This window comes from Sapajus apella, unplaced genomic scaffold, assembly GCF_009761245.1.
Source record: "Sapajus apella isolate SASKATOON/1434 unplaced genomic scaffold, GSC_monkey_1.0 scaffold1, whole genome shotgun sequence".
NCBI classification, from domain to species: domain Eukaryota; kingdom Metazoa; phylum Chordata; class Mammalia; order Primates; family Cebidae; genus Sapajus; species Sapajus apella.
Genome location: NW_022436941.1, coordinates 37,663,824 through 37,679,647, shown reverse-complemented (window position 1 = coordinate 37,679,647; position 15,824 = coordinate 37,663,824). Strand labels below are relative to the sequence as shown.

At 39.8% G+C, this 15,824-nt stretch overlaps 1 protein-coding gene and 1 pseudogene across 12 annotated transcripts in view; both read left to right on the top strand.

Moving 5' to 3' along the window:
• The window catches only part of PAM (peptidylglycine alpha-amidating monooxygenase), a 290,725-nt gene extending 278,502 nt beyond the window's left edge, over positions 1–12,223 (top strand). For 5 of the 11 annotated variants that reach the window (XM_032275494.1, XM_032275451.1, XM_032275456.1 and 2 more), the window contains 3 exons: positions 7,527–7,730; positions 10,654–10,710; positions 11,388–12,223. In XM_032275494.1, coding sequence (XP_032131385.1) covers positions 7,527–7,730; positions 10,654–10,710; positions 11,388–11,569 — 443 coding nt within the window. In that variant the 3' untranslated portion in view covers positions 11,570–12,223. The remainder of the gene's footprint in view (positions 1–7,526; positions 7,731–10,653; positions 10,711–11,387) is intronic. The other 6 variants (XM_032275502.1, XM_032275474.1, XM_032275516.1 and 3 more) reach the window with 3 other exon arrangements.
• A 137-nt stretch (positions 12,224–12,360) lies between these two features.
• On the top strand, positions 12,361–15,511 carry LOC116549739 (annotated as a pseudogene). Its single transcript, XR_004268034.1, has one exon. The product of XR_004268034.1 is annotated as a eukaryotic translation initiation factor 3 subunit K pseudogene (transcript).
• The last annotated feature ends 313 nt before the right edge of the window (positions 15,512–15,824 follow it).

The window sequence follows — 15,824 nt, the reverse complement described above, 5'->3', positions numbered from 1 at the left end:
GGGTCAAATGGAATTTCTATTTCTAGGTCCTTGAGGAATCGCCACACTGTCTTCCACAATGGTTGCACTAATTTACACTCCCACCAACAGTGCAAAAGTGTTCCTATTTCTCCACATCCTCTCCAGCATCTGTTGTCTCCAGATTTTTTAATGATCGCCATTCTAACCGGCGTGAGATGGTATCTCAGTGTAGTTTTGATTTGCATTTCTCTGATGATCAGTGATGATGAGCATTTTTTCATATGTTTGTTGGCCTCACGTATGTCTTCTTTTGAGAAGTGTCTGTTCATATCCTTTGCCCACTTTTGAATGGGCTTGTTAGTTTTTTTCTTGTAAATCTGCTTTAGTTCTTTGTAAATTACGGATATCAGCCCTTTGTCAGATGGGTAAACTGCAAAAATTTTTTCCCAATCTGTTGGTTGCCGATTCACTCTAATGATTGTTTCTTTTGCTGTGCAGAAGCTGTGGAGTTTGATTAGGTCCCATTTGTCTATTTTGGCTTTTGTTGTCAATGCGTTTGGCGTTTTGGTCATGAAGTCCTTGCCTACACCTACGACCTGAATGGTTTTGCCTAGATTTTCTTCTAGGGTTTTTATGGTGTTAGGTCTTATGTTTAAGTCTTTAATCCATCTGGAGTTAATTTTAGTGTAAGGTGTCAGGAAGGGGTCCAGTTTCTGCTTTCTGCACATGGCTAGCCAGCTTTCCCAACACCATTTATTGAACAGGGAATCCTTTCCCCATTGCTTGTTTTTGTCTGGTTTGTCAAAGATCAGATGGTTGTAGATATGTTGTGTTACCTCCGAGACCTCTGTTCTGTTCCATTGGTCTATATCTCTGTTTTGGTACCAGTACCATGCTGTTTTGATTACTGTAGCCTTGTAGTATAGTTTGAAGTCTGGTAGTGTGATGCCCCCCGCTTTGTTCTTTTTGCTTAGAATTGACTTGGCTATGCGGGCTCTCTTTTGGTTCCATATGAAGTTTAAGGTGGTTTTTTCCAGTTCTGCAAAGAAGGTCATTGGTAGCTTGATGGGGATAGCATTGAATCTGTAAATTACTTTGGGCAGTATGGCCATTTTCACGATATTGATTCTTCCTAACCATGAACATGGGATGTTTCTCCATCTGTTTGTGTCCTCTCTTATTTCGTTGAGCAGTGGCTTGTAGTTCTCCTTGAAGAGGTCCTTTACATTCCTTGTTAGTTGTATTCCTAGGTATTTTATTCTCTTTGTGGCAATTGTGAATGGAAGTTTGTTCTTGATTTGGCTCTCTTTAAGTCTGTTACTGGTGTATAGGAATGCATGTGATTTTTGCACATTGATTTTGTATCCTGAGACTTTGCTGAACTTGCTTATGAGTTTCAGGAGGTTTGGGGCTGAGACGATGGGGTCTTCTAGATATACAATCATGTCGTCTGCAAATAGAGACAATTTGACTTCCTCCTTTCCTATTTGAATGCCCTTTATTTCTTTTTCTTGCCTGATTGCTCTGGCTAGAACTTCTAATACTATATTGAATAGCAGTGGTGAGAGCGGGCATCCTTGTCTGGTGCCACATTTCAAGGGGAATGCTTCCAGTTTTTGCCCATTCAGTATGATATTGGCTGTTGGTTTGTCATAAATAGCTTTTATTATTTTGAGATACGTTCCATTGATACCTAGCTTACTGAGTGTTTTTAGCATAAAGGGCTGTTGAATTTTGTCAAAGGCCTTCTCTGCATCAATTGAGATAATCATGTGGTTTTTGTCTTTGGTTCTGTTTATGTGGTGAATTACGTTTATAGACTTGCGTATGTTGAACCAGCCTTGCATCCCCGGGATGAAGCCTACTTGATCATGGTGGATAAGCTTTTTGATGTGCTGTTGCAATCGGCTTGTCAGTATTTTATTGAAGATTTTTGCATCTATGTTCATCATGGATATTGGCCTGAAGTTTTCTTTTCTTGTTGAGTCTCTGCCGGGTTTTGGAATCAGGATGATGTTGGTGTCATAAAATGATTTGGGAAGAATTCCCTCTTTTTGTATTGTTTGGAATAGTTTCAGAAGAAATGGTACCAGCTCCTCTTTGTATGTCTGGTAGAATTCAGCTGTGAACCCATCTGGACCTGGGCTTTTTTTGGGTGGTAAGCTCTTAATTGCTGCCTCAACTTCAGACCTTGTTATGGGTCTGTTCAGGGTTTCGGCTTCTTCCTGGTTTAGGCTTGGCAGGAGGCAAGTGTCCAGGAATTTATCCATTTCTTCCAGGTTTATTAGTTTGTGTGCATAGAGTTGTTTGTAATAATCTCTGATGATGGTTTGAATTTCTGTGGAATCTGTGGTGATATCACCTTTATCGTTTTTTATTGCATCAATTTGGTTATTCTCTCTTTTCTTTTTTATTAATCTGGCTAGTGGTCTGTCTATTTTGTTGATCTTTTCAAAAAACCAGCTCCTGGATTTATTGATTTTTTGAAGGGTTTTTTGTGTCTCTATCTCCTTCAGTTCTGCTCTGATCTTAGCTATTTCTTGTCTTCTGCTAGACTTTGAGTTTTTTTGATCTTGCTCCTCTAGCTCTTTCAGTTTTGACGATAGGGTGTCAATTTTTGATCTCTCCTTGCTTCTCATGTGGGCACTTATTGCTATATATTTTCCTCTAGATACTGCTTTAAATGTGTCCCAGAGATTTTGGTATGTTGTGTCTTCATTCTCGTTGGTTTCGAAGAACATCTTTATTTCTGCCTTCATTTCATTGTTTATCCAGTCAACATTCAAGAGCAAGTTGTTCAGTTTCCATGAAGCTGTGCGGTTCTGAGTTAGTTTTTGAATTCTGAGTTCTAACTTGATTGCACTGTGGTCTGAGAGACTGTTTGTTACGATTTCCGTTCTTTTGCATTTGCTGAGGAGTGATTTACTCCCAATTATGTGGTCAATTTTAGAGTAGGTGTGATGTGGTGCTGAGAAGAATGTATATTCTGTGGATTTGGGGTGGAGAGTTCTGTAAATGTCTATTAGGTTTGCTTGGTCCAGGTCTGAGTTCAAGTCCTGGATATCCTTGTTAATTTTCTGTCTGGTTGATCTGTCTAATGTTGACAATGGGGTGTTAAAGTCTCCCACTATTATTGTGTGGGAGTCTAAGTCCCTTTGTAAGTCATTAAGAACTTGCCTTATGTATCTGGGTGCTCCTGTATTGGGTGCGTATATATTTAGGATTGTTAGCTCTTCTTGTTGCATTGATCCTTTTACCATTATGTAATGTCCCTCTTTGTCTCTTATGATCTTTGTTGCTTTAAAGTCTAATTTATCAGAGATGAGAATTGCAACTCCTGCTTTTTTTTGCTCTCCATTTGCTTGGTAAATCTTCCTCCATCCCTTTATTTTGAGCCTTTGTGTATCCTTGCATGTGAGATGGGTTTCCTGGATACAGCACACAGATGGGTTTTGGCTTTTTATCCAATTTGTCAGTCTGTGTCTTTTGATTGGGGCATTTAGTCCATTTACATTTAGGGTTAATATTGTTATGTGTGAATTTGATACTGCCATTTTGGTGCTAGCTGGCTGTTTTGCCCTTTAGTTGAGCTGGTACTTGTTGTTCCTTTATATGTGTAGAGCCTCTTTCAGGAGCTCTTGTAGAGCTGGCCTGGTGGTGACGAAATCTCTGAGTACTTGCATGTTCCCAAAGGATTTTATTTTTCCTTCACTTATGAAGCTTAGTTTGGCTGGATAGGAGATTCTGGGTTGAAAGTTCTTTTCTTTAAGGATGTTGAATATTGGCCCCCATTCTCTTCTGGCTTGTAGGGTTTCTGCTGAGAGATCTGCTGTGAGTCTGATGGGCTTCCCTTTGTGGGTAACCCGACCTTTCTCTCTGGCTGCCCTTAGTATTTTCTCCTTCATTTCGACCCTGGTGAATCTGACGATTATGTGCCTTGGGGTTGCTCTTCTTGACGAATATCTTTGTGGTGTTCTCTGTATTTCCTGGACTTGAATGTTTGCCTGCCTTGCTAGGTTGGGGAAGTTTTCCTGGATAATATCCTGCAGAGTATTTTCCAGCTTGGATTCATTCTCTTCGTCGCATTCGGGTACGCCTATCAAACGTAGATTAGGTCTTTTCACATAGTCCCACATTTCTTGGAGACTTTGTTCGTTCCTTTTTACCCTTTTTTCTCCAGTCTTGCCTTCCCGTTTTATTTCATTGAGTTGATCTTCGACCTCTGATATCCTTTCTTCTGCTTGGTCAAGCCGGCTGTTGATACTTGTGCATGCTTCACGAAGTTCTCGTGTTGCAGTTTTCAGCTCCATCAATTCACTTATATTCCTTTCTATTTTGTCCATTCTTGTTAGCATTTCGTCAAATCTTTTTTCAAGGTTCTTAGTTTCTTTGCATTTGGTTAGAACATGTTCTTTAAGTTCACAGAAGTTTCTTACTACCCACCTTCTGAATTCTGATTCTGTCATTTCATCACACTCATTCTCCATCCAACCTTGTTCCCTTGCTGGCGAGGGAACCTCCCTTTTAGGAGGAGAGGTGTTCTGGTTTCGGGTGTTTTCATCCTTTTTGCGCCGGTTTCTTCCCATCCTTAAGGATTTATCCACCTGTCGACTTTGTAGTTGCTGGCTTTCAGATTGGGTCTCAAATCTTTCAGATTGACGTTCTGTTTGTTGATGATGAGGTTATTTCTGCTTCTTGGTTTTCCTTCTGACAGTCTGGCCCCTCTGCTGTAGGTCTGCTGAGGTTCACTCCAGGCCCTGCTTGCCTGGGGTTCACCTGCAGCAGCTGTTGAACAGCAAGCATTGTTACCAGTTTTCTTCTTCTTCTATCTTTGTCCCAGAAGGATACCCGCCTAGTGTCAATATGATCTCTCCTCTATGAGGTGTCTTTTTGGATATATAGGGGTCAGGGAGCTGCTTGAGGAGACGGTCTTTTCTTTATAGGAGCTCAAATGGTGAGCTGTGAGCTCTGTTGTTGTTCATTCAGAGCTGCTGGGCAGGTACTTTTAGGTCTGCTGCAGCAGAACTCATAAACTGCTTTTTGTTCCCAGGTGCTCTGTCCCAGGGATTTAGGGCTTTATTTATGAGTTTCCGTTATGCTGCTGCCTTCTTTTTTTTTTTTCTTTTTTTCCTTCAGACCTGCCCAGCCCAGCAAGGAGGCAGCCTAGTCACTGTCGGCCTATAGCAGCTTTGCTGAGCTGCTGTGGGCTGCGCCCCGCTGCGGAGTGAACTTCCCTGCAGTCCTGTTTATATGGGTGTAGTTAGAACTGCTTTGGCGATGGTGGCCCGCCTCTGTTGGGGCGGAGTCTCTGCTGTGGCGTGTTGCCTTGGCAACGGCGGGCTGCCTCAGCAATGGCGGGTTGCCTTGGCAACGGCGGGCTGCCTCTGTAATGGCGGACGCCCCTCCCCCACAGAGCTGGACTGTCCCGGGTTCAGCTGCGCTCGCTGTGAAATTCTCAATCCAGAGTTTCTGGTTGCTATTCTTTTGTGGGGGTGGGACCAGCCGAGCCTGATCGCCTGGCTCCCTGCCTCAGAGCCTTTTTTAAGTTGGTGTTCCAGTCGCCTGTTGAAGAGGCGCCGGGGTCTGTTTGTTTTCCCCTGCGGCCACTCACTGCGCTGGCTTAAACAGCGGCACTGGGTTTGTGGCGCTTTTTTTTCTTTTTTTTTTTTTTGCCCTGGAATCTACTGTCCTGGTTCTCTGCTCAGTCCCCTTTTTGAACCAGCATATGGGCGACTTCCCGTGGCTCCAATCGCCAGCCAAAAGGGCACCCGGACCGGTGTATTTTGTACGGAGAACCGCGGCTCCGGGGCGCCGACAAAGCAGCCACGCGGGGCAGAGCAGCGGCGCCGGCCGGCACAGCAGCGCTGGCCACAACAGCTGCGCTGGCGAGCGTGGAGCACCTCTGCCCGGGAATTTCCTAGTCTGTGGGCAATAAAAACGCGGCGTCCACTCACCCTCTGCGCTTTCACTGGGAGCTGCAATCCTGAGCTGTTCCTAAACGGCCATCTTGGATCTCCTCCCCAAAAAATTTTTTAAATAAAAATAAATTAAAAAAAAAAAAAAGGCACATGAGTGGACAAAAGAAATCAAAGGATGGTCTCCCTTTAGCCATAGTACAGGGAAGGAAAGGAGAACTATGAGTTCATCTACAAAATGGCAATGATAGTAATAGTGCCTACTCATAGGCTTGGTGTGATGACGAAAGGAAAATGATGCCTGACATGGTATAAGTACTCAATAGATGTCATTGAGACTGTAAAAGAGGCTGCCTCAGACCATGGAAGCAAAAAGTTGGAACCTGCCATCTGTTTGTATTATAAATTATGTTGGCAGTGTCTCAAATAATTTGGGAAACATTTCCTTAGAGGAGCGTCCAGCAAGCTACTAAGCTGAGTCTATACCTATTAAACATTAACCAGCGGTTTTCCTGATTGTGTTATCCCTACCATTTTGTCAAAATCTCCCTGAGGCCTTACAATGCATTCTGTATCATAGGGCAGAAGGGCATACCAAGAAGTTGAAATTTCAGAAATGTATGATCTGTGAGTCTTCCTGCAAATGTGGTTGTACCTATTAGTCTGGGAAAATTCTTACCAGCCTTTGTACATTAGAGTTTCTCTACAAACACACATATGTGCTTCTTGTAGGGCAAGGATGTTTCAAGGCTCAACCTCATTTTCATGTCATTAGTTAGTAAGATCACTGCAGCAGCTTATATAGTTTCATTGCCTCCATTTCCCAAATAGTACTTTAGGCTCGATACCTACCCAGTTTCTGCCAATGTTACAGAATAGTTGTAGTTATTATAATTGTTGTAAGTTCTTTTCATCACTAACAAAAATATATACAGTTCATCTGTCTATACTCACATTTTGCTGAAAACAATATAAAAGGGCCTGAAAAGGACATAATTTCGTTTTTCTTTTATAATCCTAGTATCAATGTGTGCAGCTATACATGTGATATACCAAAAATCATTTGAACATGAAAAATATTTTTAAATTAAAGATACAAGGAAACAAACACTTTTGTTTTGTTTGTTAAATACAAGGAAACATACATTTTTATGACAGGCATTTACATCCAACAGCTATATGAAAGAGGTCCTATTACTACAGTTTTGTAGATGAAGTTACTATGGCCCAGATAATTTAAGTAACTTGCCCAAAGTTATACAGCTAGTATACAGGAGAATTGAGATTTGCACCCAGGTTTGTTTGATTCCAGTATGTACTCCAGTTCTTTCCCCTACACAGTACTGCCTTGTTAATTTTACCTTTGGAAAAATACAAAAGGATATATGTTCTGTGAAATTATAGCTAAAGAGCATATTAAAGGTAGAACAAAGGAAAAGAATTTGGAGATGAAAACCCATTCAGTGGAAATAACTAATCACAATGCCTGCTGCCAGCTTGATAGATTCAGATATTGAAACATGAACCCCATGTACACTGGAGTCAACAAGTTCTTTGTGAACAGTTATTGATTTGACCGGGTAGGGGTGGGTAAGAGGGTTTTGAAATCTTTGAGTCAGTTGAATATTGTGAACTCTTCTTTCCCTGAAGAAGCCGAGGCAGTTGTTGAAAGCAAAATGGAGAACAAACCCACCTCCTCAGAATTGCAGAAGATGCAAGAGAAACAGAAACTGATCAAAGAGCCAGGCTCGGGAGTGCCCGTTGTTCTCATTACAACCCTTCTGGTTATTCCAGTGGTTTTCCTGCTGGCCATTGCCATATTTATTCGGTGGAAAAAATCAAGGACCTTTGGAGGCAAGTAAAATGAGCCCCGTGAACTTGGAACCTACCTTTGAAAGAATGTTTGGCCTAATTATCCTCAGGAGTTTGCTTGAGATTTTTTTTCACTGTCTTTGTTTTTTTTTTGTTTTTTGTTTGTTTGTTTGTTTGTTTTTAATGCTCTCTACTATTTTTGATGTTATTTGTCTATGTTCCAAATATTGCCCCTAGTTGACATTACAATAAAAAATATTATCTGGAGACTATGAAATTTGGATAGATTAAAATATAGCCTTTAATACTATCTTTTAGCAATTGCCTTAAGCCCAATTAATATCTCCATATGAAATTGTAGGTAGTAGAGTCAGTACAAATTAGCTGAAGGGTCAGAGAGGAGGAGATATCTGCTGTTAGGAAGAGGTGCAGTCCTGAAAGTACCTGGGTCAGATTTTGGGCTTGCGTTTTTCTCCCATTAGGCTGGCTCTAGCTCCTAGCTACATGACCATGGGCAAGTTACTTAACCTCTCCAGACCAGTTTCCTTATAAAAATAAAGTGAGGCTAAAATAGTTACCTTACAAGGTTGTATAAAGATTAGATGAAATAATGTACATAAGCATTTTTCAGGATACCTGGAACCTAGTAAGTACTTAATTAATACCACCAATGATTATGATGAATAATCATTGGTAATAAAGTAATAAAAGGCATAAGAAGTTATTTTAAAACTTGCCTTACACCTTAGTTTTCTCAGAAAATTAATTATTTCTGTAACAAACCATTTGGTGGTTTTTGAATTGTCATAATTTAGACCATCAGCCTTTCATAACTGAACAAGGCAGAGTCCAATTCCGGAGTTAGTATTTTATGAAATCTTATCACAATACAGGATCCAACAGCTGAGTTTATTTTAGGACATCCAAATAAATAAACAAATAACCCAACCCACGCTTCTCACCTCTCAATAGCAGTCCCTGGCTGGGCCCCCAGGTCCTAGAGCAAGAGCCTATAGCTGTGTGTGGGAAGAAATCCGTGGACCAGGGAGAGAGGCAGCATTTGATCAGAAAACAGCATCTGATCCTATTTCAGGTCAGGGCAGCCATGGCAGGGATTCAGTGCTCCTGGCAAAGCCCTGACACAGAAAAAGGCATGGAAACAGAAAACAGAAAATTTAATACGTTGTAAAAGGGAATTTTTCTTGGTCTTTCTTTTGCTTTCCATCTGCCATCAATAAATCTCTGCAAAAATATAGTTAACTCTTCCCAAAAAGGACTTCTATTGAGTCCATGTTACAGATCTGGAACTGTCATAAGTGGGGACAAAGAGAAATAAACGTAGTCATTGTCTTCATGGGGTTAGATAGATGCTTCAAAAGAGCAAGGATCCATATCTTAATTACTGATATGTCCCCAGCACAAATAATAATTCCTGATACTAGTGGTTTAATAAATAGTTGTTGAAAGAATGAATGAATAAATCAATGGAGCTCACAGAATAGATAACATATGAAAGAGACACTAAACAAAAAAAGTTATAGTAGAGGGTGGTAAGTGCAGGGATAAATACACAGAGTAGTAGCAACAGTAAGACTTCGGGGCAGGTGACAGGAATGGTGGTAACCAACCCAACCTGGCAGAAGCAGTGGCTATGGAATCAGGAAGGTTTGGTCTCTCCTGTTGGTTATTAAGCACAAGTGACATCGCACTATTACATCATGCTGACTTTACAGGAATGTGCTAGGAAGATAGAGACCCAGGCTGAACCATAAAAATCGCTATTATTTGACCGTGTTTTATTTAGAAAAATTGCAGTTTCATTTGGCTCCGTCTAATACATTTAATTCTAAAACTAGATCACCTTCTCACTTTTTTCTAAATTTGTTCTTGATTGATCTTATCCAGTTTATTTTAAGGTTATTAAAACCCCTAATAAAGGACCTTCCATTTATTCAACATTCCTTATTATGTATTGACTCCATATCAAATACTGTGCCAAGCACAGGGGATACAAAACTAAGTAATGTCCCTCATATTTGCAGAACTTACGATCTAATTTGTTGGCCTTCTAACAGTCTTACCAGATTCTTCTTCCCTTGTTGAATATTTCTTTCCACATCACTGTCTTCTCCCTCTCCTCTCATCGCCACTATCTTTTACCATGATGCTGCCTTCAGTGCTGGCTAAAGACCTAACAGGACAACCCCAGGCCTGACCTTCCTGACCATAGCCCATGAGGGAGTGATGAAGCAAGGGAAAGCATGCAGGGAGACACACACAGCAAGGGAAAAATGAAACCCATTGGGAGTCCTGCCTTCCCACAAGCAGTCTATCCTTTATGGAGATAGGCAGCCCTATTGGGAACATTTAGGTCACCTGCTATGCTTGGAAAATACTCAGGGTATCACATCCTTTCCCTTTACTTATGTCTTACGTAAAGAAGAAATGATACGCATGGATCCAAAGCTTTCTCAAGCAGGACATGTACTGTTTGTAGAAAGAGCAAAGCTGGAGGCAAATATTACTAAATTGTAATAACCAAAGATTCAAAAGCTTTACAAATTATTGGTAATAATTCTTACCTGACAAAAAAAGAGCTATGATTTATTGAGCATTTACTGTATATTTACAGATACTGTTCTAAATGTGTCACATGCAGTGTCTAATCTCAGCCTTCAGACAGATAGGGATTCTTCTTGACCTTTCTTTGCTCAGAGGAGAAAACTGAAGCTCATTTATCAAGATCACACAGCCAGTAAGAGACACGGGCAGGACTCAAACCCAGCTTGGGCCATTTATGTATGTCTCAAAAATATACTGCCTTTCTTAAAAATTAGAATTGCATACAGACAAGAGCCAGGCATTGCTTTATTATTTACAAGTTCCTGATTTTAAGTTGGAAATTGAGTGCATGGGTTGAGGAAGATGATTGGGACCCATTTTGAAATGTGCCATCTCTTTTTAGCAGATTCTGAACACAAACTTGAGACAAGTTCAGGAAGAGTACTGGGAAGATTTAGAGGTATGCCTATGACCTTTTAGAACCCTTCATGTTTAGTTCAAAGTCAACAAGCACATGTCTTTTAAAAGGCAAGGAGATATTTCATATTTTGTCTTTGAAGATAAAACACCTTGTATGCAGCTTAGCATTCCCCAGAGTAAATGCAGAATGCACACCATAAACTAAACTGAAGTGCATGCGTCTGGCAGCAGATTTCCCAGTTTTATATTTCCCATTTTGCCATTCTGTATTATCTAATTCTCTTCCCCTGCCTTTTACCTGGCTTCATTTGTCTTCAGTAAATTTTCTGTCACTCACGTTGGCATGTCAATGTTTGTCATGGTGAAGATGACCTTTTCATAAAGTCATTGAAATAAGGCACTGCTCCAGGGAGGCTAGTTCTGGACAGAGAGCTGGAGCAAAGCAGGAGGTGAAAGTGAATCTGATATATTCCTGCAGAAACACATAATACTCAAGAGCTTCGGTTTTTCTTTTTTTTTCTTTAATAGTAGTATCTGTATGGCTCTGTAGGGTAAGTCTCTCTGTCTGTTTTTCTATTTTATTTTTCAGAATAAATAAAATAATCTACCATTTTTCATCCACACCTTCTGACTTTGCTTATCATGTAATAATTTACAAGGAAACAGAATCATTGCTGCAAACATTACCCAATTCTATTATTGTTTGCTTTTTTTCAGGAAAGGGAAGTAAAGGTTTAAACCTTGGAAATTTCTTTGCAAGCCGTAAGGGCTACAGTCGAAAAGGGTTTGACCGCCTTAGTACCGAGGGCAGTGACCAAGAGAAAGAGGAGGATGACGGCAGTGAATCAGAAGAGGAGTATTCAGCACCTCTGCCCGCACCCGTACCTTCCTCCTCCTGAAAACCAGACTTTGATTTAGATTGAGTGAAATGTACCCAGAATGCCAGATTCCTTTCCCTTTAGCACGATTAAAGTTCTGTATATTTAATTGTAAACTGTACTAGTCAGTGTAGGACTGTACACACTTTATTTGCTTCATTTTGGTTAAGTTGGCTTCTGTTTCTAGTTGAGGAGTTTCCTAAAAGTTCATAAGAGTGCCATTGTCTTTATATGAACATAGACTAGAGAAACAGCCCTCTTTTTCCATCATAGTACTAATCTAGCTATGGAAGGTTTGCCCATTTACACTTTTGAGACTTTTGGTGGATGTAAATAACCCCATTCTTTGCTTGAACACAGTATTTTCCCAATAGCACTTTTCATTGCCAGTGTCTTTCTTTGGTGCCTTTCCTGTTCAGCATTCTCAGCCTGTGGCAGTAAAGAGAAACTTTGTGCTACATGACGACAAAGCTGCTAAATCTCCTATTTTTTTAAAATCACTAACATTATATTGCAATGAGGGAAATAAAAAAGTCTCTATTTAAATTGTTTTTTAAACTTTCTTTTTCAGTTGGTGTGTTTCTGGGATGTCTTATTTTTAGATGGTTACACTGTTAGAACACTATTTTCAGAATCTGAATGTAATTTGTGTAATAAAGTGTTTTCAGAGCATTAGCTGTCAGAGTGTATTTTGCAGTTTTTGCATATTTGCAGGTTTTGTATACAACTTTTTAATAATTACACAAACTCACAAATAATAGTGAAACTTAATGTCTTCAACCAAAAGAAATGTGTGTATTGTACAAAATTTAGAAGCTACTTTGTTATGTAGCCAATATAAATTAAAAAACAGCCTGAGTTTACATATGTAAAGTCAGGCTCTTTTAAAATCCAAAGGGGGTTTGTGCCTGTATGTCAATCAGAGGGTAAATACTTTAATAAAAGGTGATCACAGCTAAGAGGAAACCTGTCTTAAATTACATATGCAAATGAGCCATCAGTAGTGATCACTACTAATAGTTTTCCTTTTAAAGGACAATTTCAGGCCAGATACAGTAGCTCAAGACTATAATCCGAGGACTTAGGGAGGTCAAGCAAAAGGATTGTTTGTGCCCAGAAATTCCAAGCTGCAGTGAACTATGATCAATCCACTGTACTCCAGCCTAGGCTACCGAGTGAGATCCTTTCTCTAAAATAAAATAAAATTCCCATATATCCATAGGAATATATTCATCTCTTACAGTGACTGCAGATTAGTTTTAAAACATCTTTTTCATAATTCATCAATGCAAGTTAGTAAGAATCAGATAATTTTCTATTTTAAAATGTTGGGAATCTAGAACTCTTTTTTTTTTTTTAATTCCAACTTGTTTTTCAGGCATCATAGTAGTTGGAATAATACATATATAATTGACTAGTCGTAAAACACATGAGAGTACAAGAAGGGAAATTTGGAAGCAATAAGTCTGCTAGCACATTACAATCCTGTGCTAGCACTCCACCTTCATTCTGCCATCCTGGGTTAATTAAAGATGGTAGCCTAGAAAGGAATGAACGACACTGACTTCAAGCAATCTTTCCACTGATTATTCTTGGCTGAATTTCATTTATTGAGTCAGAGATTGCACTGCCTGGGAAATGCCCCAAGGAGTGAATTCTAGGCCTGGCCACAGTAGAATCACCTGCAGAATTTAAGAAGAAATTGTTGGGCATTCTTTCCAGCAATCTTTATTTAGTTGGCTTATAAGGGAATACAGGTATAGCTTATGTTTTTAAATTTGTCCAGGTGTTTTCTGCCGTCACAGTCGGAAACCATTGTCTTTGAGAATGGCTATTCTACCTTGCCAGTTACAATAAGTAGGTAGCTACATTTTCACATAAATTACAGTTTACAGATGTTTGGAGGAGGAAAACAGGATCTGAGGTGTTTTGATATGACTGTTAGCACCAAAATCTGAATGCCTTAATTGTTCAGTGTGTTAAATTGGATGATTAAAATGGCCATAATTGGCTTATTAAGAAAGCAAAGGGAAACAGCTGTGCTTTCATTTTTTCTTCTATTAAAGTACCTAGAGAATATGATATAGGAGCATTAAAAGAGAAGCTTCTCATTCACTGAGTTGGCCCTGAATTATCATTTGCATAAAATCTTTTATTCTAAGTGTTCCTCTTTTGTTTATTAAATCAGCATATTATTTTTCAAAATTACCATGCGTCTTTTAACTCTCATCCAGATGTTGCATAAAATCAAATATTTAGGAAGCTGAATGACAATGAAATCCATAGACTTTGTATTAGGGCTTATTTCCCAGACTGTCACCTACGTAGTACTCAAAGTTGATGTAGCCTATAGCAATACTCAAATTTTAATATGGGTAAGAATCAACAGTGAGTACTTATTTTCAAAGTACTAACCTGTTCCCATTTCCACAGTTTCTGATTCACTACATTGGGTGGGTCCTAGAAATCTACACTTTTAAGCATTCCTGGTGATTTGAATTCAAGTATTCCATGGTTCATCTCCAAGAAACATAGTGCTACAGACAGTAGCTGAACCTTAAATCATTCTTGGACACAGAAAGTAATATTCTCAAAGATGTGGTCTCTGCAGAGTGATGATTAGGCCTAGAAGTCATCAACCCCAGTGCCTCAAACTCAAATCACAAAAAGACCCCGATGCAAATTATCTTCAGGGCCAGAACTTGCAGCAGCTTCTTTCTTTAGTCCCCTGATGCTCTTTATTCCACCAGGGGAAATAAGTTAGGTGCATGGAAAGGCCACTAGTGGCCTCCCTAGAACCTCCTTTTTATTTTTGAACCACATCTAAAAGCTAGAATAAGTAAATCTATTTGGTGTGTTTTTATTGCATCATGATTTAATTAAAAGAACAATTACTGATGATGGTAAATGTGATTCCCCTTCATGGCCTTAAAAATTTTGAAACACCAAAACATAAAGATGTCTATCACATATCCAAAGTACTGATATAAAAAAAGGACATGCATTTTTCTGGGTTTCAAAATTGACTATACACTGTACTGTCATACAGAAAGGGCATAACACCTAATAAAGAAGTGCTCATGTTCAGATATACCAAGATATAATACAAAATAGACAGGATCTTATAAAAAACAAGTATGACAATAGAACCCTTTTTGTTTCTGAACAAAAATGCAAACTCCTTTAAAATGAATGAGCCATATAAAACTTGCTATATTTGAGGACACTGTGCCAGTCCATTGCTAGCTTCTAGTCCTCGTTGTGGAAGGTGACAGCAGTCATGGTGATGTATGAGCAGATGAGAGCCAATGTGGGCAAGTTGCTCAAGGGTGACCACAGGTACAGTCCTGAGAACCTGGTCACCCTGGAGCACTATTTGGAGATGGAGGCCAACAAAAATGCCTATGACCTGGAAGCCAACCCAGCTGTGCTGAAGCTGTACTAGTCCAACCCAGTGTTTCTTCAGACCATAGTCATGCCCAGATCCAACTGAAAGCCCTCACCAACCTGCCACCTACCAACTTCACCCTGTAAGTAAGTACATGATTGGCCAGGCACATCAAGAATGTGGCCATCCGACAGATTTTTATCCCAGGAAACTGCTGGAGACCTGCCATTTCCAGGCCTTCTGGCAAGTCCTGGATGAAGGCATGGACCGCTTAGAAGGTATAAGTGGCTTTGAAGACTGTCCAAATGTTTATCTGCCCTGTCGTGGGTATGACTTACCAGCACATCAACTGCTGGCTACTGGCCGAGATGCTCGGATATCTGTCAGACAGCCAGCTGAAGGCATAGGTGAGAAAATAAAGCTGGAGTGCCGATGAGTCAGGGCAGATCTTCATCTGCAGCCAGGAAAAAAACATTAAGCCCAAGAACTTTGTGGAGGAGATAGACTTTGACAGTGTGTCCAGCATCGTGGCGTCCTTCCAGTAACTGCAGGTGTTTAATAAAGATTTGTTGTCTTTAAAAAATACTGTCTTCTATTATACTATATAATTCTCCATGCCTTTAAAATATATATATTATCTAGGAAACTGATGGGTAAGTTGGGTCCTTTCTGATCCTGGTTCTAGCCTCATACTCCTTTGCCTAATAATTTTACTTTCTTAGCAGGAGATTTCTCATGATAAAAACTCCCTGTTGTTGTGATTCTCTGCTTTATTTGGTAATTAATCTGTCCTCTATAATTGGAAGAGAGTGTCAAGCATGCATGTAGCTAGAACAACATAATTGCACTGGTTCTTACAACTCACTTATACTTCTAGATAAGACAGTG